This window comes from Mesoplodon mirus, assembly GCF_964341445.2.
Source record: "Mesoplodon mirus genome assembly, chromosome: 2".
NCBI classification, from domain to species: Eukaryota; Metazoa; Chordata; class Mammalia; order Artiodactyla; family Ziphiidae; genus Mesoplodon; species Mesoplodon mirus.
In genome coordinates this window covers 223988535-224011746 of record NC_138977.1, presented here as the reverse complement: position 1 = coordinate 224011746, position 23212 = coordinate 223988535, and the positions used below count along the sequence as shown (strand labels likewise).

General features: G+C 57.1%; 1 protein-coding gene across 1 annotated transcript in view; it reads left to right on the top strand.

Moving 5' to 3' along the window:
* The window catches only part of CTBP2 (C-terminal binding protein 2), a gene marked incomplete at its 5' end in the record, with an annotated part of 39140 nt that overhangs the window by 4959 nt on the left and 10969 nt on the right, over window positions 1-23212 (top strand). The window contains 2 exons of the mRNA XM_082611386.1: window positions 20281-20435; window positions 20801-20945. Of these exons, the coding sequence (XP_082467512.1) occupies window positions 20281-20435; window positions 20801-20945 (300 nt within the window). The remainder of the gene's footprint in view (window positions 1-20280; window positions 20436-20800; window positions 20946-23212) is intronic.

Sequence of the window (23212 nt, the reverse complement as noted above, 5' to 3'; positions counted from 1 at the left end):
AGAATCAGAATGGAGGATTGTTCCTGTCAGGCCCACGCACGCCTGGTGATTCCGCCCGCGTCCTTGCCTTTGTTTTTGAAGGTCCCTCTGCACGTGAAGATCTGTGCTGGGGAATGGGGTCCAGACGATTCACTGGTTCTGAGGGTGATGACCCTCAAACCATCAGCCTGGAGGAGGCCACCATGAGGCCCCAAAGACACCCTCCTGCCAAGCCAGTTGATCACACCCATTCCCCACCCCCAAAGCAGAGCCAGCCCAAGAAGGGTGGGCTCAGCCAGACCCCTGCATGTCAGTATGTGGGGACCGTGCCCCTGAGCTGGCCCCGCAGAGCAACGGGATGGTGACACCAGCTCTTCCGTTGTCAAGATCCTGCAGCCTGCCCAGGGAGATGTGTAAAGGAAGTAGACCTCTCCCGGGCTGCGGTCCAGGGCAGGGTTCCTGAGCACAGACCCCTGGGGGCTGGTCCCCTCAGCACTGCTCCAGCCCCTGCTGTGTTCCGGGCTTGGGGTCAGATGTTTGGTGCTCACAAGTGGATGCACCCCAGCCTGGGCTTCAGGTGCATCCCCCCACCCTCCGCCCAGTTAATACATAAAAGAACAGTTACTGCAGTGTGAAACAAGGGCCAGGATAGGGACACACGTGGGGAGCCTGCAACACTCGGGGAAGCATCCCCGAGGAGCGTGAGTGCTCTGGCAGGGGAGGCTGAGGGCAGGGGTCAAAGTCCAGAATGACCGTCAAACTGCACACGTTGTGGTGGGGCTAAGGGAGAGGACGCTGCCCAAACCAGCACGAGGGTGGGTGTACGCGTAGGTGTAGCCCGAGAAGGCTGTCGCGGTCCTGGCTGTTGCCCAGTGACTCCCTGGAACGGGCTTTCTTCAAGAGTGATACACCTCCATGGTCAGGAAATCCTAGCCACGTGTAGCTGGCAGGGGACTCGTCCAGGGTCACCTAGCAGGGCTCGCCGCCTCCTCTGGCCGGGGCCCCTCTCCCCAACGGTCTCCCTTCCAGATGGAGCCCGGGAAGGATCCATGTACTTCCAAGATGCTGACAGCTAGGCCATTCCAAGTAGAACACCTGAAATAAGTCCAAGGTCGATAAAATCGACAGGCTTTTGTTTTGCTTTTGCACTTGGAGGGTCTTTCGGGCTGGCCACAGGGTGCGTGGGTTTAGCGTCCAAGGTCGCCCTTTGGTTGGTTCACTCTTCTTCCCTTCCTCACTCAGGGTGCCCCCCTTTGCTGGGCCAGCTTTGAAAGTGGTGCTTTTATCATTGTCATTGTTCCTTGGTTACTTCTCAGGCCGGGAGGCAGGACTCTGGCTTTGGCGCACTCGGCTCAGAGACTGGGCTTATCCCACAGCGACCTGTCCCTCAAAACAGCCTGCTCTGACCTTTTGGGTGTGGACTTGGTCCTTCTGTCCGTGGAGGACAGCGTCTAGGTAAGCTGTGGTCTGGTGGCCTGGAGGCGTCCCAGCTGCTATCTGTGCCAGGGCAGAGGGCCACGCTGGCAGGCCTGAGTCACAGAAAAGCTTAATGGGCCTTTCACAGAACTGGGTATCTGGACCCTTCTGTCAATTCACCTCTTCTGTGGCACCCCACCCCTAACCCTGATGGCTCAGACCCCCTCTGCAGGGGTGTGTATCAGTGATCGTACAAGGAGTGTGATCTGTGGCAACTTTGGTTTGGACCCCAGTTCTCTGCCTAATAATCTGGGAATACCCCCCACCCTCCCCCTTACTGGTGAAATGGGCTCCCGGCCACTTGGAGGCTCTGAGGTCATTGTAGGTTTTCTGCCTAATGTGATGGGAGACACAGAGAAGGTGGTTAATGAAGCTGTTCCTTGCTGTGCTTTCCTGCGAGTTAGCTTAAGGGAACTGATCTGTGTTCTCTCAGAGGGAGATGGGGCTAAGACTATTGCTGGACACCGGGCAGCTGTGCCCGTGCTCCTGTCACCAGACCCTCTTCGTGTGGCCTGAGCAGCACCAAGTTGCCCGGCACAGGCTGGCCATGCCTTCTCATCTCTAGATGGGCGTTTGGTCTTCCAGTTTTACAGAGTGGCCCTGAGTAATAGAGATCGGGGCCTCACTGGCCTCTGCCTTCAGAAAGTGGCCTGTCTGACGTGGCTTTGGTCTCTAGGTAACAGTTCTGTGTATTAGTATCTCTTTCCAACCCCAGACTCCTCCAGGGATGATTGCCTCTCTGAAATGCTTAGAAGAGGTGGCAGTCTCGTCCACGGCGCCACTTAGATTTTCCAGGGGACACAAGTGCCTGAGCCCGATGCACAGATGGGGTGAGCCTCGGTGCATTTATCTGCCCAAGAAAAGGCAAAGCCAACAGACCCCCTCGCCACATTACTTCTTTACATGACCCTTGCCCTTGAGAGTCCAGTGTCCACTGGACACTGGGCTTCTCTAACCTACATTCTACTGGGTGGACCTGGGTGGGCCATGGGGCCCAGGAAGCAAAACTCAAAGTCCTCACTGGTTTTTGGTACCAGACACCTGATTGGCAAATATTTTCTCCCATTCTGCAGTTGTCTTTCTACTTTCTTGATATCGTCGTTGAAGCACAGAAGTTTTCATTATTGATGAAGTCCAGTTTATTTTTTTTCCCCCTCTGGTTGCTGTGGTTTTGGTGTCATCATCCAAGTTCATGAAGATTTGTGCCTCAGTTTTCTTCCTAAGAGTTTTGTGTAGTGTTAGCTCTTACATTTCGGTCCTTTTGAACCATCCTGAGTTGACTTGAATCTGGAGTAGGGTACGGGTCCCATCGCATTCTGCTGCCTGTGGATACTCAGTTGTCCCAACACCGTTTTTAAAAGAGAAAAACCAACATATACTAACATGGAAGATTTTCAGGTGTTTGGAACCTATTTCTTGCCGCTACGATTACAGAAGGCAAGAATTCTGAAGCTATTTGATAGGCTCTTTGCTAGTACATGGGTTTTGTTTGGTTTTTTTTAAGTTTATGAAAGGGAAATGATGCTTTAATCCATAACTGCTTAGCCCTTGTTAGCAATATAGAAGCTAAATGTGCTTAAGTTAATGTGCTGATGGGTGTGTTCGACCCACCTCTGAGGCTGGCTCACACAAAGGACTTTTCTAGTTGTTTTTCATGTAAAGGGGAAAAAAAAACCCAAGACTGTTGACTTTTATTTGCTCCGTCCTGCTCAGGGAACAGGAAGGTACATGGCAGTTAAATTTAGCCAAACAGTGGTGCTCGGCATATGAATAAAACACCCTTTGCCAAATTGTTAGGAGAGCATAAAATCAAACCTGTAAACACTGGTCCCCACTGAGAGGGTGGGCGGTTCCTGGGGATGCGTTCTGAGTGCGGTTGAGAACTGATCCCAGGAAGAGTTTGCAAATGTGAGCGGAACAGCTTCTCGTTCAAACGTGGGAGAGCTGGGTGAGAAAACTCTGGTGCAGAGTTCGTGCTAGTAAATGAGGTCTCTGGGCTGTGCTCCCGGGGACGGGAGGAGAGCCCGAACTCACTCTGATGCCTGTGTTCCAAGTGCCGCTGTGTGCGGTGCTGGTGAGGCCGATGGGGAGCGAGTCCTCCCGGTACCGGCTTGGTAGGAAAACGTCGCCCCCCGCAGGGCTCAGAGGGAGCCCCTGGCCCCAAGTTGCCCCTGATGCGCCTCTTGCTCTCTACCAGGACTGGGGCTGGAGAAGCCAGCCTTGAGTGCATCTAGGGCATACACAGCCCAATAAATAAGAGTAAATGTCACCATTCTGCAGCATTTGACCACAGTTATCTCATCTGAATTCCCAGGAAGACTGTAGGCATTTCCCCTGTCAAGATGAAAATTCTGAGGCTCAGAGAGGTTAGCACTCTTCCCCAGGTCACACAGCAGGACAGGGATTTTGGGCCAGCCTGTCTGACTCCAAACTTGTGCTTGGTCGCTGTGTCGTGATGAACCACCAAGCACAGCACGTTAGGACAGCAGGGGAAATTCAACAGTGGTATGAAGTCAGGGAAGGGCGGGGGACACCAGCCCATGCTGGAAACCAAGGTCCATGTCAGCAACAGAAAGTGAAGAGGGTGATTCCAGAGTAGGAGTCCCAGGGTGCTCTGAGGCTCACTTCCCCAAGTGTGGCATCGAGAAGATGGACCTACTCACCCCTCGGAGAGCTCTGAGGACCACGTCACGTGGGCTGGCCCAGGCTTTGCACATGCGTAAGCTCAGTGCTCGTGTGGCCCCAGGGGCACCTACTGGCGCTTGCCTGTCCCTAGTTGTACCCGGCAGGACTGCACTTGGGTCCACGCTGTTCTGTTGCAGAGCCAAGCCCCTCTCCTCTGTACTGTGCTGCCCTCTGGGAGAGTCAAGGAAATTAATTCTTCTGTGTGATTAAGTGGAATGTAAAATGTCCTTTGGTCCTAAGAGGATTTAAGCCTGGCTATCAGGAAGAGCTCTCACACACAAGGGTAAAACTGAGTGGATGGGAAAATAAGCGCAGGAAAAGATGAAGCTGGGTGGTAAGGCCAGAACTCAGCACTCTGTGGTCCTGTGCGCAAGGACAGGTGAGAATTTCACTCCGAGCTTCCTAGCAACCAAAGTAAAGAGGGAAATGAGATCTCTCGAAAGATTCATGTTGCTCCTAAGATGGGACCAATGAGCCCTTTGCTCAAAAAAATCCTTTTTCTGAGCAATGACGAGCTGAATTTCTCCCACCCTCGACAACGTGTCCAAAGAATCAGCGTCCACTCTAGATGTGCAGTGTTCCCTCCCCATCGTGCCTCAACCTACACCCTCCCATTCACAGGCTCTACTACCTTGTGACAACTTCCTGCATCTCATCTAAAAATTTTGTTAAAATTTTTACCACGGCCTTATCCAGTCGAAGTTGATAAGCTCACAGGCGCAGGCTTGGGGCCTGGCTGGGCTTCTCCTGCAGCAGACAGCTGACTTCCTCTCCAGGGTGTCTGCTGCTTCCTTAGCCCAGCCCTCGGTGGGCATTGGCAAGTCCACAGGGAAGTGGCGATTCTTCTCAGTTGAGGGGGCTCTGCCTGGGGAGCTGAATGCTGTCGCCAGCAGCCCAGCCTGAGCTGGTCCCTTCCCCCTCCATCTACGGTGCTTAAAGCTCACCTCTCAACCTAACCGGCTTTTCTGCTGGGGAGTTGTCTATTAAACGCTTTATATTTGAAGGAATAAATATGACTTCATGATGGGTTCTAGTGTTTTCCTATGTACTGGGCTTTGAGCCTGGATCGCTTTAGACATAAAGTTACAGAGGAAAAGCGCAGGGCGGGGACGTCCCACCAGCTGTTGCACTTGGGAGAATTAGCTTCCTGGCTGCTCTGGGGCCTAAGGGCAGCACGCTTGGCCTCTGGCCTGCTGGACAGCAAGCCTGTTAAAGGGTCCTTAAGAATCACTTTCCTTTTGGGTTTTGGAGCCACAGGAAAAACTTAAGTTATCTGAAAGCCTTGTGCTTCTTCCGTCTCCATCCCGGCCTTGGTGGCTGCCATAGCTAAGAAGCAGGGGGGTATTTTGTTCTTATGGGCCCTCGGTCCAGGCAGTACAGTTAGAAAACTAAGCCTGAGTCTGCTAGGCTCTTGCAGTGGCCTTTAGGGAGAAGGACATCTTGTCTGTTCCTCAGGGGCCCTGGTGGAGTCAGTCCATCTGATTCCAGGTGGCTGGCCAGCCAGAGAAGCAGCAGCCCAGGAGGGCTCGGGGCGCGGGGCACGCGGGGGCCGACCTGCTCTCCAGTGACGCGGCTGCTGTGGCCCCCTGTCGACCTCGGCCAGGCGAGCCCGGAGGGCCAGTGTTGTTCCACTGCTGCTTCCTGGGCTTTGGAAGAAAGGGCCCTTCCAGGCACCAAGAAGAGTGGGGTGTCCTCGGCCTGGTTGGGGACCCCCTCCAAGGGGTTCCCTGGCCCCAGTCTGTCCCGACAGTGCTGTAGCCCACCTGCTGGGTGCCAGGCCCCTCCAGACGCTCACCTGGAGAGGGGTCGGGGCAGGTGACTTATGCTGTCGGTGCGTCGACTACAGCCTGCCCTGGTCACACCAGCCCGGCATGAGCCCGTCACAGACAAGCTGGTGGCACTCAGGCCAGTGTGTGGGCCTGCGGCGCCTGCCTCCGCCAGACTCCTGGCGTCCGTTGGTTCTTTGCTCATCTTTATTTCACGTAATTTGTCTTAAACACCCCCTTCTGTTGTTGCCATGGACACATTTTTAGAACTTGAGAAATAACTCAAGTGAAATACCCAGTGGCCTCCGCTGGCGGTCCCCACGCCGTGGGCAAGGCCTTCCTGGAAGTCCCCGAGGCTCAGAGGCTCAGCCCATCCCTTCTCAGCCCCCGGCCAGGGGGAGACACCGGTCTGGGCTGCTCGGCTTCCCCGCCCAGTGTCGGGGCTCCAGGCAGGGCGCGGATTTCTGAACACCTCCCGCTTGAGGGAGGCTATGGGTGGAGAACAGACTTTGTGTGCCTCGCATGTGGTCCTTGGAGTTGCTGCTGAGTTTGGCGTTGATAAGAGAACCAGCGATTGCTCCCCCATCCGGGACGATGCTCTCAGGGCGGCAAAGCACAATTCCAAGAGGAGACGGTGACCCAGCGGTGCCAGCATGGGTGGCTTTTCCTTTGGTGTTGGCCACACACTCACGAGGACGGTCTCCCACCGCGAAGCCCTGGCATCCGGCACCATTAATGAGCTAATTGTTAAATGAATCTCTGCGCAGTAACGGAAGAAGGTGGCCGAGGAGGCTCTCTGGGCAGGGCTCTGGGCGCAGGCCTAGCGAGGTCGCCCAGCACTTGAGGCAAAGGGCGTAGACCGGGTTTTTCCCCAGGCTGATTGAAACCTCAAGGAGACAGACAGGGTAACTCGCTACACACTGCGGGTATTTTCTAGCAAGATGCTGCCGTGAGGAGCTCTGTCCTCCGACGAGGCCTGGTGGCCCGGCCGTCTCTGCAGCTACTGTTTAGAAGGGACAGACCGTGTCCTCCCGCCGTCTGAGGCGGTGACTGGGTGTGAGAGGCCCGCGACACCGAACAGCTGTGGGTCATCTGGGCCCCGGCTCTGTCTTGTCCACATGGCCCAGAGCTGGTCAAAGCTCAGTCCTCTGAGCTCATCCAGCCCCGAGGCCCTGGGGCTCCAGTGCCTCAGCAAGCCCTGCCTGGCCAGAGGCCGCCTCCAGGTTGCTCCTCGTAAGGACGGTCCTGGAAGGCACAGGCACGTGAAGTCCTGGCTTAATCCTTTTAGGGGCTGAGCAGAGGTCAAGGGCCAAGCTGACCTCTTCTGGACCAGGTTTCTTATCAGCCGGGCCCATGGGTGTAGCTGGGTCTTAGGACTTTGCGAAGTGAGTACGCATCCCTGAGAATGGCTGGGCGAGGGGCCGTGTACTCATGGGTCACTTCCCCCCCCCCCCCGTGGGCGCTTTGACTTGCCTGGATGCAGCCTTCTGAGGGCTCCAGGGGCAAGCAGCAGACCAGAGGGACTTGGGGTGGGCCCTGGGCACGTCTCAACTTGGGAGGAATGAATGCAGGATGGAGGGGCTGTGTCTCTCCCCTGGCGCCACAGGATTTCATTGCATGGCAGTTACCACCCCAGTGATGGACCCTTCAGGCCTCAAACTCCAGAGTGACCCCAAAGGGAAAGGTCTGTCTCTACCATGAGAAACAGCAGACGATGGTTCTTGATTTATGAATTCCCAGCCAAGCATCTGTAATGGGTAGGCAAGCCAGTGCTGGGGTCGGAGGGGGGACCTGGAGACCTGGCTCAGCCTACTGAGGTGAGAGCACCTGTCTGCCATCAGAGTGGGTGGGTCCCAGGGCCGGGCGGGTGGCATCTGTCGTTCTGTCAGTGTGAGGCGTGTGCAGCTTGATCCCCAGGGAGATGTAGGAGTGACATGTGATCGTCCCCGATTGTCCGCGGTGAGCCCTGGGGTTGAGGCTGGCCGACCACGTGGTCACTCTGTGACCTTGGATGAGCTTCTCTCACCGCACGGTCTCTGCTTCCTCGTTGGCAGCACAGCAACAGCTCTCAAGGAGTTTGTCTAACACAGGGTTTGAATGAGAAAGTGCAGGAGAAGCACCCAGCACAGCAGCCCTTCTAAACAGGCGAGAACCAACGGGACTGGCTTTATCTTTTCGTCCTGGTGCCCCGTGGACAGTGTCCTCATACCTGCTTGCCGTCTCCCAGCTACCCAAACCTTGGGTTGCCTGCGTGGGCTGGTTTGGGCTGTGTAGGTGATTTTTTTGATGCAATGAAAGATTGCAAGTCAATTAAGGGAAAATGTCTGAGGGCAGCGGTGCCAGCTGCGTGACTTTACTTTACAACTTGAGGCTGGTCTCAGGTGTTTCCCAGCTCCCAGGCACGTCACCGTCCAGTCTGGTCTGATTACTGTGGTGGAGGGACCCCTGGGCTGCAGAGAGCCGTTTGAATCTACAGGTGACGCTGAGCCGGGGTGGGGTCTCTCCAGCGAGCTCCAGAGCAGCTCAGGACTTGGAAAGCCGCCCTTGAGTTCAGAATCTCAGGGTTCCTGGCTCGTAAGCTGGGACCAGAGTGGAGCCGCCACCACGGGGGGAGAGCAGGCCCTGGACGCCCACCTCACGGCCAGTCTCCACCTCCTGCTGTGGCGCCGCTGGCCAGTGGCTATGGGTAAGGTGGGCCCTGACCGAGGAGCAGTGGGTGAGCTTGGCTGGCTGAGCCCTGGCTTTGGGTCAGCGCCCTTGAGGGACACTGAGACACACAACGTTGGGGACCCTGTCAGTGAGTGGCCTGGGAGCCCCCTTTGCCCTTGAGAAGTTCATGCCCTATTAGCTGTGGTTTAGGGCGAGGTCCTGAGGCTCATCTCTTCGACAGGCTTGGAGGAGATGCCATAAGGAAGGAGGGCCTGGGGAAGGCGCAGGCCACTGGGCTGCCTTCTGACCCCTGGCAGTCCTGGCGGAGACAGGGCAGTCCCGTAAGAGAACGAGCGCCAGGGGACTCCATCGGAGCTGTTTGTTGGAAAAGAGGTGCCGAGCATGTGTGCTCCCGGCCAGAAGGGGCAGGTGAGGTTGTCCCCCGCCCCAGGCATAAGCTACCGGTCACTTGCCCCTCCAGGGACTGTCCCCCGTGTTGAGAAGCATGCAGAGGTGTGTCCTCACCTGGACGGGAAGCCAGTGGGTCCTCGCACCTGGGGATCTGCTGTTCCCCAAGCCCAGAGCCTCCAGCCCTTGCACCCAGGCCACATCCCTTTATCCCTCCTCTGGTTCTGCAGGGCCACCCACGTGAGGCTGGGCCTTTGGGGGAAAGCAGACCATACATCACGTTTCCCCCCAAGTAGAAGCAGGGCCGAGCATCCTCAGCTGCTTTGAAATGTGCTCCTTGGCGGTGTATTTGCTTTTCAGTGATGCCCTGCATGGTTCTTTCTAGCCCGGTCAGTTGGGAGGGTCTTTCTCACCTGGTCTGAGTGGGTGCTGTTTGCCTTGCCCCCAGTGGGAAGCACCAGCTTTCCAGACAGAACATCAGGTGCTTCTTCCGGGCAGAGGGATTCACCAGGAACACAAGAGGCTCCCTTGGGACTCGGGAGGGTGAAGGAGCCCAAACACTGAAGACCAGGAGCCACCCGGGAAAGGGTGTGTCCAGCACAGCACGGCGGGGGCGTGTGGACTCCAGACACGCCCACCTGGCCAGCGTGTGAGTGTCTAAGAGAATGAGTTTAAACAAGTTGATAAAGGGTTCTGGTTTTGTTTTTAAGCTCTGCTGGGCAAAGGAAAAGTATCTGTCACTTTTCTCTGTTCCGGTTCCCCGGTGAGGTACGGAGCCTGCACCGTTCAGGCTGCCGGGACAGTTCCCCCGGGCAGCTCTAAGGAGTCAAAGTACAACAAATGCTTGTCTTTCTGGAGGTACAGAAGTTGTACTTTTTTTTTTTTTTTAACTAGCTGATGTGCGTCCCACAAGTCTAGACCCCTGCTTAAAGGACACACCTCGTGCGTGCACACTGGGTTAGCAGCGTTCACCCAGCAAGGCTTGAGTGGGGAGGGGGCAGTGGCCTGGGCTCCCGGGAGCCTGGGGGCTGCCTGCTCGGCCTGCTGTCTGCCCAGCTCTTAACTGAGCTACATGGCCTGAGAGCATCTTACTTGGAGGCCGTGACTCGTTAAGATCCATGTTGTATTTAAGAAACTAATCTACTTGTCAGGGCACTCTGTAGCCATCTGTGGACCGAGCCGCCAGCTGCTTTTGCAGAGAACACTAAAATTAGGGCTGAGGAGTGGCTTCAAACCAGCCGCCCCCCAGCCCCCGCCCCCATGGAGCACACCCAGCCTTCCGGGAGCCCCCTTAGTGTGGGTCACCCCCAACAGCCCAGCCCCTGGGTGCTCAGAGGGCCTGGTGAGGCCACATTTCCCCACACTTGTGTTTTTTCTTAATAGCTTTATTGAGAGGTATAAACTCAAACGCCTATACCATTCATCTCTCAACGTGCCAGTGTGGTGGTGATTAGTATATTCACAGCTGAGTAGAGGCGCCCGGCTTCCAAAGACCAAGTAGCATTCAAGTTGCTGATAGTCCTAGCGAGGAGAGGGCTGCGTGTGCAGTGACCGCTGGGCTTCCTTCCTACCTGGCTGCACCGCTCATCACGGGGGCCTGTGGGCAGTGCCCGCGCAGGCATACTTCAGAGATAACTTGGGTTCTGTGCTGGACCACCACGATACAGCAAATATCGCAAACAAAGCAAGTTATATGAACTTTTTGGTTTCCCAGTGCGTATACAAGTTATGTTTACACTACGCTGTAGTCTGTAAAGTGTGCAACAGTGTTGTCTTTAAAAACAGTGTTCGCACCGTAATTTAAAAATACGCAGGGAATGGTGACAGTGGACTTACTCAACACAGGGTTACCACAAACCTTCAGTTTGTTTTTTTTAAAAAAAGAAAGAAAAACAACACGGTACCTGCAAAGTGCAATGAAACGAGATGTGCCGGTAGTTGCTCCTACACACAGTGATGGCACGGCCATCTGCACTTTCGTTAAAAAATAGTTCACTCCTTTTTATTCCCCAGTGCTAGTTTTAAGCCAGGTTGTTCTGTCTTCAACCTTTAATCCTGCTGTTTTTCTAGTACTTGACTTGGGGCTAGCGCTCAGTCAGGCTCGAGTGAAAGTTTTCTGCTGGGCAAGGTTCTAGATGGCTGGGTGTGTGGACACTGCAGAGCTCAGGTTAGCTGGCCTGTGCTCACCCCTTGGGCGCCCCAGGAACCCTGTCACCTTCCCCGACCTTGGTGCCCTACGTGCGGAGTGAAGAATAGAAAACTTCCTTCCAGAGAGGGAGAGACTGACACGAGACTCCCAGTGACCAGGCCATCTGATTCACATCAGATAGGGCTTCTAGGGTGTTCCAGGGGAGAAGTCTGAGAGCTGGGGGTTCATTCAGGAAAGTGAGGGGAGAGCTGTTTCAAAAGACCGCATTTCAAAAGGCTGCACCAGAATCCTGAAACCTACAGTTGGCCAGGCCTTGGAGAAGGGCCCTTGCGAGTGCCGTGGGGAAGAAGCAGCCTAACCCATCACTGGGGGAAGGAGAGGGGGGCTCCAGCCCTGACATAAGGATGCCTGTGACAGTGAATTCATCATTACTGACCTGTCCACAGCTTGATCCCTGCTTGGGGCACCTGCCCTGCAGAAGTCCATCCCCTCTGGGATCTCTCACCTTGATCTGTCCTGGCAAGGCCTGGGGACAAGCCTCTGGGGGTTTCTGCAGCACTGGGGATGCGTCCCTGCCGGTGGAGGACAGGTGGGCTCCCCGCCTTGGCCTTGCCTTGCTGGGCACATCAGCCAGCTATTGCTGTGTGGCCGATTGCTCCAGAATTTCCTGGCTTCTAGGCAGCTGAGCTCAGCTGGGACTGGACAGTCTGTGGTGGCCTCCCCACCTCAGCTGGGACGGCTGGGCCCCGGCCCCAGGGTCCTTCCTCCCAGTGCCTCCCATTCCTCCCCAGCTAGTCTCAGGTTCCTGTGTGAATTTGGATGGTGTGACGCTGACCCCGGAGGCCCAGCCTTGGAAGAGGTGCCGCAGCACCTCTGTCACTCGGTGTGGGTCAGACTGAAGCACGAGGCCAGCACGTTTCCTGGGGCTGGGGAAGCGGACCCCCCTCTTGGCGGGGGGAGCAGCAGAGTCACATTGGGAAGGGGGTAGGTGTCACAGGCCATCGGGAACAGTGCCAGGTACAGGTGAGGTCCTTGCTGTGGGTGGGGGGTGCAAACCCAGGCACCTGCCGCAGGGCCGAGCCCCACTCGGGGGTCTCTCTCCCCTTCCCCCCCCGCAGAAGCCCGCCCTTCTCAGCAGAACAGAGGGCTGTCCCGGAGTGACTGAGGAGGTCTGCGGTCTGCTCCTGGCTGCGGGGACCTTGCGTCCTTCCCCTGGGGCCTCCCTACGTCTCCCCGCTTCTTTCCACACTCACAGTATTGGTGGAATGTGTGGAACATTGACCTTCACCTTGCTTTACCCATTCCAAGAGGAGGTTGAGGGCACGTAAGCTTGGCCAGCAAGATGTCAGCTAGCCTTGCAGGGCAGCCCTCAGGGCATTGTGGTCAACAGGGACTCTGAGGCCAAGAGTGCTGGGATCAATTAGTGATGCCTGCCATGAGCACAGAAGAAGAGTGGTTGTGTATCTGCATCCGTCGTCCGGGTTTGCTTCACTTCCTCCTCTTCCTCAGCCCTGAACACACCAAGGTTCGTCATGGCCATTCAGCTCCAGCCTGCACTGAATTTCAGGATGTTCCGATTTCACTTGTACTGTATTAGACAAATTGACTTCCACATCTCGGCCCTGATTGAAACGGACTTCACACTCCTGATTTTGTTTGAATTTTAATTTAATTCTATTTTTTGGCCGTGCCGCGTGGTTTGTGAGATCTTAGTTCCCCGACCAGGGATTGAACCTGGGCCCCCGGCAGTGAAAGCACCAAGTCCTAACCACTGGGCTGCCGGGGTATTCCCTCATGTTCCAGATTTGAAGTACCTTGACGAGAGCTGTTTCTTCCATAAGCCAGATTCCCTGTGTGTTTAGAGGTCCCTGAGGGAGCGTCCACGTCCGGTTACTCTTTGGGTCCCTAGAACCAGGCCAGGCTCTCACGTGTCAGAGCTTGGAGGTAAGGAAATGAGAAGGAATGAGGATGGATGGGGTCTAGAGGGTCCAGCCTCAGCCTACACAGCTGATGAGCAGCTGAAAGCCCGTGGGCCGACGTCCACTTCAGTAACTGCCCTTTACTTCCGCCTTGGCCAGGAACCACGCTGTGTTCTATCAGGTCCCGAAGCCAGAAACTGCTCTTGGTCCTCAGCCTCCGGGCTGGAGGTACACTGTTCCTTGGTCATCACCTCCATTCCGAGATGTTTCTGCCCAAGATCCTGGGCCAGCAAGAAAAGGCTCACTCCCCCTCGGGCCAGGCAGGGCACAGGCAGGAGGACACCTCCTGGAGCGGGGAGCTCTTGGGTGCAAAACAAGACGTGAAAAGCGAGGCAACCTGAGAAAAATCGGGTTCTCTGCTGTGCGGGGAGAGGATATCTGCACTTGACCGAGTTTTCAAAACCAAACTGCGGCCTGGCCCCATCCCAGACTGGCCCGGAGGTGTGGGGGGGAAGTGGACGCAGCTCTCTCGGCCTGGGAGAGCTGCCCAGGGACACCGCAGAGAGGAGACAGTTTGTCAAATGAAAAGGCAGATAGTGTGGGAACAAAGATGAGATTTCCAACGGTAGCTGCATTTTTTTGTAACCTTAAAATAGTGCCACACTTAACACACTTTTTAAACAAACACCTTTCTTGGAGTCGAATCGCCTTGCAGTGGTGTGTTAGTTTCTGCTGGATAACAAAGCGAATCAGCTACATATACGTACATCCCCATATCCCCTCCCTCTTGCGTCTCCCTCCCACCCTCCCTATCCCGCCCCTCTAGGTGGTCACAAAGCACCGAGCTGATCTCCCTGTGCTATGCGGCTGCTTCCCACTAGCCATCTATTTTACATTTGGTCGTGTATATGTGTCCGTGCCACTCTCTCACCTCATCCCAGCTTACCCTTCCCCCCCTGCACCCCGTGTCCTCACCTCCATTCTCTACATCTGCCTCTTTATTCCTGCCTTGCCCCTAGGTTCATCAGTACTGCTTTTTTAAGATTCCACATGTGTGTGAGCAACACACATCGTGTTGCGAATCACTGCCTTGCGGCCGCTCTCTAGACCACCTGTTCCCCTTCGCCTGCTCACATCGCCCCTCCTGTGAAAGGCGAGGGGAGCTGCTGTGGGGTGGGCACCTCCCCGGGGTGTCTGGGACAGTCATTGCCCTCCCTCACTTTCCAGAACTGCTTTCTGAATCAACTCCAGCCAACTGCAGAACATTTGTTGTTGACAGTTTAGAACAGTTTTTATAACATGGATAAACATGTTTACAAAGCAAGGGAGATGTCCCACCCCAACGTGAGGCTCCGCAGCCTCCTTTCCCAGGCAGGATTCTGCCACCGCAGGCCCTGGGTGGTTGGGTAGACCCCTCAACACAGCCACATTTCCGAGTTGAAAGCCGAGTCTCAGACAGCGGCTCATTTATGTCCCAAGGTCAGCGTCTGGTTCCCAGTTTGGCCCCAGTCACGAGTTGCAGCTCTAGGTCATGGAAATGCAAGCATGTGAAATATGCTGCTTATCGGACCCCAGATCTGGTTCTGTGTCTGGCCTTCTGGAGATCAGACTGCTGAGCCCAGCCAGTAAGGGTTGAGCGGTGCTGCTTTGCAGGAAGTGGCCTTTTAATTGGGGGAGCAGCTGCATTCAAGGGGAAGCTGTTCTTTGGGTGGCAGGAGACACGATCAGACCCTTGGGAAGTGGTTCAGGCTACAGGGCTGCCCGTGTGGGCCTGGTGGGTCCTTCCCTGCCCACTCCAGACCACGCTGGGCTTTGTGTGGCTGCGTCTCCTCTGCCCGCGTGGCCACCTGCACGTGAGGATGGGAGCTGTGCATGCTGCCTTCCAGGACACCATGCCGGTCCCAGGAGCTGAGAATCCGTTTGATTGATTGCTTCCAGAGGCTCGTGCTAAGTGTGCAGGGCAATTTGCCGTTGGTCTCAGATCTTCCTAAGGCCTGCACGGGTCTCCCATCTGTGGACCTTTCCAGGTACTTGTTCTGGCGTCAGCTGTCCAGACAACTGGTGCTGCCCAGGGGATCCTGGCAACTGCCCTTGGGCAGCAGTGAAGATCTTTGGGTGGACTTGGGCTGTGTGGTGGGAGGTCCTTTTTCCTCAGTGGTCCCAGCCCCACGTGTGTGTCCTTTGGGGCCCTCAAGGTGTAGTCCCGCTGTACTTGGCCAACCCGTCAGGTGAGCAAGGAGGTGACCCTGCACAGATGTGGCCATCCGCACATGTGACCGTCATCCCGTTATCATAGCCAGGCTAGCATGGGCGTTTTGAGGCTGCTGTGGTGTTGGGAGGCTTCATAAAATCTGGTCCATTGTTAAAAGAGGGCTCTCTGGGGACCTCCCTGGCGGTCCAGTAGTTAAGACTTTGCCTTCCAGTGTGCAGGGGGTGCCGGTTCGATCCCTGGTCAGCGAGCTAAGATCCCACATGCCTCGTGGCCAAAAAACCAAAACATAAAAACAGAAGCAATATTGTAATAAATTCAATAAAGACTTCAAAAATGGTCCACATCAAAAATATCTTAAAAACAAAAAACCACAAAAAACAAAAGAGGCCTTCCTGCCTGCTGGGTCAAACACGATTATTGCAGCCATTTTCCTTTGGGTAAAACTGCTCAATAACTGAAATCTGAAAGCAGCAAAATCATGTCCCTGAGACAGTTCGGTTCTTGAGTTGCAAGCAACAGAAACAGACTCAGACCTTAGAAATGACGCATGGCTCTGTAGAAAGGATGTCAGCTGAACTCACACGGTGTCCAGAAAGGCCAGAAAGTGGGTCTCGGAAACACCACAGGGCAGCTTTGCGTGGCAGGAGTACGTCATCCCTTTTAGCCAACAGCAGCCCTTTCAGCCTGTGTCGCCTAGGGAAGGAGCAGTTCCAAGAAGAAATCTGGTGCTGTTATCCAAATAAGGTGGCATCAAGGCTGGGTGGCCAGAAAGTTACCGAAGTCCTCCCTGGGGCCCACCCCTTTCCACCTTGGAATTCATGAGGCCTTTGCACTTGGCATTCACTGGACTGCTGGCCACTCTTAACAAAACTCCGGCATCTCAGCCCGGCGTCGTCTTTGTTTTCCACTGAGTGTGTCTAATTGCACAATTATTTGTGTGCAGCTGCAGCTCTAAGCGATACCAGGTCCGGGGCAGACGTCAGAGCTGGCCTCGAGCTGGGGCTCTGCGTCCCTGCTTGTGCCAAAGGGAGCCTGAAACCAGCAAGTAATTGACACCAGGGGAGTCGGCTGAGCTCTCTGCCCTGCAAAGTCAATGCTGGACAAGTTGTTGAAAGCAGTGCACTGGTACACTTTCCCAGGTGTGTCCAGTTGCAGCTGGAATTATTCTGAAATGGATAGACAGAGTTCATCACTGGAAAGGGGATTGTAGAAAGGGAATGGTCATCTTGACTACAGGGCCACCAGGACCCTCTGACCCTCATTGGCAGGTGTTTCCTCGGCCTCTGCGGGGTCCCTGGTGCTGTTTGAGGCAGTTCTCCTTGTTCCCTTAGCTTGTCTCCTTGACTGTAAAATGGGAATAAGATCAATCAGTGTTGTGTGATTCTTACCAGTCTTGGAGTTTGTGGGGCTTGTTTCTTGGGGTCCTAGCAGTGTCTAGTAGTTGGCAGCCTAGCTTTTGATCACAGACCCGTTTTTCATGACTTCTCATTAAACGTTGTGCCTTGCCTTTCTCCCCTAAATTCCCTTGACCGTAGAGGAAATAGGGCTTCTCCCTCCAGCCTGAGAGCCAGCCCCTAGGTTGGTACCCCATTTTCCATAGTCTCTGAAAGGGTCATTTGCCATCTTAATACCTACAGCTCTTAATCCATAATGTGTCAATTCTGTTCTGATACACTAAAATTTTTTCAAATTGTTAGAAGCATGTTGATTAACGTGAAGTGAGATAAAAAGTCTAATTGCACCTTCATCTTCCCAGCATTTCCTGGGGTCTTCTGGGTACCTCTGTCCCCGACTCCAGCAAGACTCTAGGGGCAGAGGGTGCTGGGCACGGTGGCTTGAAAGTAATTGGATTCCAAGGTGTGCAGGTGGCTGAGCCCCTCCTGGAACTGAAGGAGCATGTATTACGGTATCGCCTCTTTCTTTGTAGAAGCAGACCTTGGCAGTGACCTGGCTAAGCTGTCTCTCATCCTCAGGGCTGGGGGTCCCACGTGGTCCCCGTAAAGCCTGATCCTCAGCATACCCACACTATAGTCCCTGCACCTCATGCAAAACACCTGTGAATCTCGCCCACTCCCACCACCCACCGAGCTGTCCCCCACTCAGCATCCTTCCCCAGCCTGAGCACCTCTGAGCAGCATGATCCCCGTTGTATCTCCATCTCTTGCCTTACCATAAAGAGCTTGCAGCCGGTATCCAGGCCTCGGGCCTCAGGAACCTTGGGGTCTTGTGGACCAGCCTCAGCTGCATTCTGCATGCCCAGCCTGAATGAGGGCAAAGGGTGGGTTTTGCCAAAGAGAAAGGCGACCCAAGTCCAGGAGGGAGGCGATCGCTAGGCAACCCGGAGTTTGTTTCCCAGGTAACGGGATGCATGCATTGATGCTGTGGATGGACATGTTGTGGTGACGGCCCCTCAGCCTCTCCAGACGCCTGCCTTGTGCCCACTGTTGTTTCCCCATGTGGTTGCTTTTTAATTAACAACTCGGATTTCCAGTCGTGATCATGAACTTTAGAAACGTCGTCTGATTAACCCTCCTGCCAGCAACCCCCAGAGTGAAGTCAGGGTGTTCTTCACCCTGTGGGAGGGGCAGCCCGGGGCAGGCGAGCACATCTGCTCACGGTGCCCTGCGGGAGCCCAACCTTGGGCTCCGTAGGAGGTGTGTGGGGCGGGGGGCAGAATCCGGAGGAGGAAAGGGGTCCTTGGGGGCGTGGGCATCTCACTTGGCAGAGAAGGCAGGCGTAGGAGCTTTTGTGCGTCGACCCCGAGTTGGCACCAGCCGCCCCACCTTCCAGCTGCTTCCTCCGGTGAAGGACTTGCCACCTTGTGCCTCCGTTTCCTCTTCTCTAAGGGGGACGGTGGTGGTGTCTCAAGGGTGAAGTGAGAAGGTGTGGGACCCATGCGAAATTACTGCTCCCCACTTCTCCCTCCGTGGGGTCTCCGGGGCTCCTGTCCGAAGCTGTCAGCCTTGGTCTTTGGGGGAACCTTCTCTCCTGTGCACACAGCACCTCAGCTCTCGTGGCCCTGTCGGGCAAAGCCGGATGCTAGCAGGGCACTCGCCAGCCCCCCAGCAGCCCGCCAGCCTCGGTGCCTGCTCCCCGCCTGCCGTGTGAGTTGAGGGCTGGTGAGGGTGCGGGGTGGGGGATCCCTGTTCCCACTCAGGACAGAGAATGTGGAGGCTCAGCTCCACTTGGGGATCCAGGTCCTGAGGAGGCGGTCGGGCTTTGGCTGCCGCTCGCGGGCTGGGAGGGACCGTGATCGCTCGCGAGGCCCAGCCCGGGGCCGCCCAGAGGTGCCGTGCTCCCCCCGGCCACCCCAGCCTGTTCTTCGGAGGCCAGGACAAAAGCCTCTTCTCTGCTCCACATTCAAAGAGATGATTGTCCCCCGATGCTGCAGCTGTGGCGTGGGAGCGCCGTCTGGGGGCATGCGGGATGCCCACCCCCTGCCCTGTGCAGCTCCAGTGGCACTGTGGCCACAGCACCAGACCGGGGGGGGGGGGTGGCGGGGGGCGGTGCTCCTCTTTCAGCGTCTAGCCCAAGCGTGTGGCTCACTGGGTCCCGAGCCCTGGTGGCTAAGGAGGGGCCCCACCCAGTCTCAGGGCTGCCAGTGGGGGGAGCCCTTGCCAGCCGTTCTGAGCTGGGAGGCAGAGGTCCCGCAGATAAGCGTGTCAGCGGCTCCCGCTTTGGCCTGCAGGAGCTCGATCAAGCCCAGTGGCCAAGATGGCCACCAGAGGAGAGGATAAATAGATTCTGTGTGTGGGGAAGGAGACAAGATGGGCTGAGCTGGGCGTGGTGCAGTGGCCGTGATCAGAGTTTATCTGAACATCTGAAAACCTCGGATGCGTGGAAAGCTGTCTTCTTGTGACTTGTGCTCCGTGACATCAAACACTTGTGATTTGATGAGAAAACGGGAGGTGCCCTGTCCTGGCCACCTCAGTGCTGCAGTTTCTCCCGAAGCCCAGGGGTGTTTCTCCCATGCCCAGGGCGGGGGGGTCATGGTGATTCAACATCGGGGCCAAAATCCAAGGCCTTCCCGTGTGAACTTGAAAGGAATGGTTTTGTGGAGAGGAGGAATCGCCCTGGGCTGGTGCGTGTGCCGCTCACATGCCCCTTGTGACGGGTCCCCATGGCGGAGGGCGGACACTCCTCCCTCGTCTGGGTTGCAGGCGCTGCACCTGCGCTGGGCCGGAGACCCAGCACTTAGGCAGCGTGTACGGAGGCCCACCCCTAGCCTGTGCCCCCCGAGCTATGGGGTCGAGCATCCTTTGTCTCCATCAGAAGCACCAAGACGTGAGACGGCTCTGGCTGGCCTAGGCTGCCTACAAACCATGCTTACTCTGTGGTCCTTTGGGAAATTCTGTTTGCTCTTTTGAGTCCCCGGCAAGCCGCTTGGCCTCACACGCACACCTTCTCCAGCATCTTGGACGGGCTTCCTCTCCTCACTTGGCCCAGGTGAGAGGGCCCCTGAGCCGTGCCCAGGGCGCCTGTCCCCCGAGGGGTTTCCTCCAGGAAGCTCCCATGGGATGCTGGTGCCTCTATTGTCTCGTTTCATTTTGGACCCTCTGGTGCGTGTGTGAAAGGGCAGTGGGAACGGGAGGCACCGCGGAGGGAGGGGCCGAGAGGCGGAGCCTGCGCCGGCCCGGGGAGCCGTGGGCCAGGCCCCGCCTCCTGTGTCCCAAAAGCCTCTGGGCCTTGGTGGTCTAGGGGCATACGGGTAGTCACCGTGCTCTCCGTGGTGGCAGAGGCAGGTGTGGGCCTGACCGGGTCCCTGGGCCCGAGTTCCACGTGGCTGTAGAGCTTGCGCCGCAGTGCTGCCTGTTGGCTACACGTGTGCTCGCGAATGGAGGCATCTCAGCTCCTGCGGCAAGGGAGCTGCACACATGTTGCCGCTCGGTTTCCTTGGCTTGTCCCAGCATCCTCCCCGGAGGGGGAGGCACATGGACGGGGGGGTGCGGTACCTCACTGGGAAGCACGGTCGCTGCGCTGCCCCGTGGGACGGCCACTTCCCTCACCCACCCCTCCCGTCCTGTCCCCACCTCCCAGGTATCCGCCCCCAGATCATGAACGGCCCCCTGCACCCGCGCCCCCTGGTGGCGCTGCTCGACGGCAGAGACTGCACCGTGGAGATGCCCATCCTGAAGGATCTGGCCACCGTGGCCTTCTGTGACGCACAGTCCACTCAGGAGATCCACGAGAAGGTGGGCCCCCTCCTCACCCAGCCCGCCGGTCTGGTTCCCCCAGGCCGGGTGGCAGCAACTGGCATTCCGCGGGCAGGTGCTTGGTGCCGCCGCTGCCCTGCCGGGTCCCCCGCCTTTCCACCCTCGGGTCCCTGCTGGCCAGTCCCCCTCACCTCCGTGGGCCTCCCTGACCACGCCTCCACTCCCCCCACTCCCCTGGCGTCCCCAAGCAGGGCCCTGAGCAGCACAGCCGGGGTCCCCTCGCCTGCGGGAAGCTGGCAACACCCAGGCCGCGTCCTAGCTGCCTGTTTTCCCGCTGGAATCCTCTCTTGCGTGTTCGAGGGCGACGGGGGCCTCCAACCTGTGCTCTGCTCGCCCCGTCACAGGTTTTGAATGAGGCTGTCGGTGCCATGATGTACCACACCATCACCCTCACCAGGGAGGACCTGGAGAAGTTCAAGGCCCTGAGAGTGATCGTGCGGATAGGCAGCGGCTACGACAACGTCGACATCAAGGCTGCAGGCGAGCTCGGTAAGTGCCCGGCGGGTGCCCAGTGAGTGCCCGGTAAGTGCCTGCTGGGGCAGAGGCGAGCCAGAACAGAGAGCGCACAGTGCCTGCTTCCGGCTGGAGCGAGGGGGCTGGTTCCAAGGGGAACCTAGCCAGGCACACCTCCAAATACACAGGAAGAAGCGTCCTGCTGGGTTCAGAGGCCTCACCTTGGGACCTGTGGGGCTGGGCCGGGCTGTGTCACTTGGGAAGGATGCTAAGCCAGACAAGCCACAGGCCCTTCCCTGCAGAGGGGATGGTGAGTTGCCGCACCTCCGTGTTGACTGGCCAGGACCCATCAACCTGAAGTTAACTTGTGCTGGGTGCACAGCTCAGGGTTTCTGGGTCTCCTCCAGTGCTGGGAAGGCACTGTCTCCCCAAGGGCTGCTGTCCACACAGGAACCTTCCTAGGTCAGGGCCAGTGCAGGTGGACCACTGCACAGCCCCTCCTGCCCATCCCTTGCCATTTAGGGGTTTCCAAAGAAGAGCAGAGGCAGCAGATGGACACCCAAAGGCAGGGCTCCCAGCCGCTTTCCAGACCCCGGGCTGCAGGCGCCCCGAGGGGCGGGCCTTGGCGTGGCGGCCTCCCTGTCCCGGCACCTGGCGTGGGCTCTGAGCGTTCGCAGAGGCTCAAGGGGCCACGCTTTGACAGCAGGAGTCCCCAGGCTGTCCTGCTGTCTTTGGAGGAGCCAGAAGGGTCCTTCTAGACTAGCCCCTGTCTGGTGACTGTCCTTCCTGTTTTTGAAACATGCCGGCCGGGCACCCAGTGTGTGGGGCTGAGGTCTGCCTGGTGCCCTGCAGCCATGAGGCTGAGAAGGGGTACCTCAAAATGGTCAGGAACCCAGGCCTTTATGCCCCTGCCTGCTCCCACCCCAAGCCAGCCTCTCAGCCCCACGGAGCCAGTGCTCCAAAAGCAGGCCAAGTGTATGCAGTGCCTTGCCTGGTCAGCTCAGCGCCATACCTGAGTGTGAACGCCCACAAGCGTGTGGTGTGACGGCTCCGGCCGCAGCCCACAGACACCCACCCGCCTGCTGCTGCTTCAGCCCAGGGCACCCCAGTGGGCTGCAGCCTTCCCTCCACCCCTTGAGGTCCCAGCCTGAGGGTGTGAGTGAGGGCTGCAGATTTGTTTTAGCAGTTAGTTCCCCTGCTTGCATCGGGGCTGCACCCAGTTCCTGAACCACGGGGTAGGTAAGTCTTGTGGGTGCGCGCGGCGGCGGGCGGGGCGGGGCGGGGGGGCAGGCCTCGGGGGGCCTGTTCTGAGTGGCGCTGGGTCTGGTCTGATTCTTCGTGATGGCGCCGGGCTGCTCTGCAGAGCGGCGGGTGGCCTGGGAGTTGTGGCTACGGCAGGTTGGGCTTGCCTGCCTCCCAGGGTGAAGCCCACGGATAAGGCAGGAGGTGGTCATGGCCCCGCAGGTGCTGTTCTTCCCCTCCCGTCCCGAGTGGGGTGCTGGGCAGTGGTGGCTCAGAAGATTGATCCTGGTTTTTCTGGGTCACCCCTGGCCAGTCTCCATCATCTCACCCCCTTCCTTGTGGGGGTCACCTGACCCTGCACAAGAGGAGAAGGGGTTATGACAGCGGTGGCTTCCCACATGCACCCCAAGCCTTTGCTTCCAGCCTCAGCATCACTCTGAGTCCCTCTTTGTCGCCACGGAGAAACTTGGGAGGATGCGAGTCTTCAGAAGCATGTCTACTGTAAACTGAAATTTTCCCGTTTTCCCTGGCACTGAGAAGAATGTTTTTGTTTGAAAACAAATGTTTTTTGTGCTCTTGATGGAGCTGAAATCTCGAGTTCGAGCGGTGACAGAGAATGTGGCTCGACACCCCGGGTGGCTCGCGGTCCTTTCCCTTCACCTACCTCCCGTCTCTGCAGCATCTGCCCCTCGTGACACCGCCACCCGCAATGTGTGCGACACTGGGCTTCCTTGCCAGGTCCCGGCCACTTCTCTCTGGGGGGCGGGGGAGGGGGGGTGGATGGGATCGGAGGTGCCCGCGAGGGAACGTCCCATCTCCGCAGTTGTAGAAGCTGCCTCGCGGGCAGACTCGGGGCCCGGGTAGGGCGGCCGTGTCCCCAGAGTCCCCCCAACAGAGGCCTGCCGGGGGCCTGCGATGTTGAAGGATGTAAACGGCATGTCCGCGGTGGCCTTTTCATTGATCCTGGTCCAATTTGATAAGGGAGCTGCTTCGGGGACATCTGCTGGGCCGTTTTGAAGGCAGTTTTCAAACGTGGACTCTGCAGAAGGAAAATGGGCCCC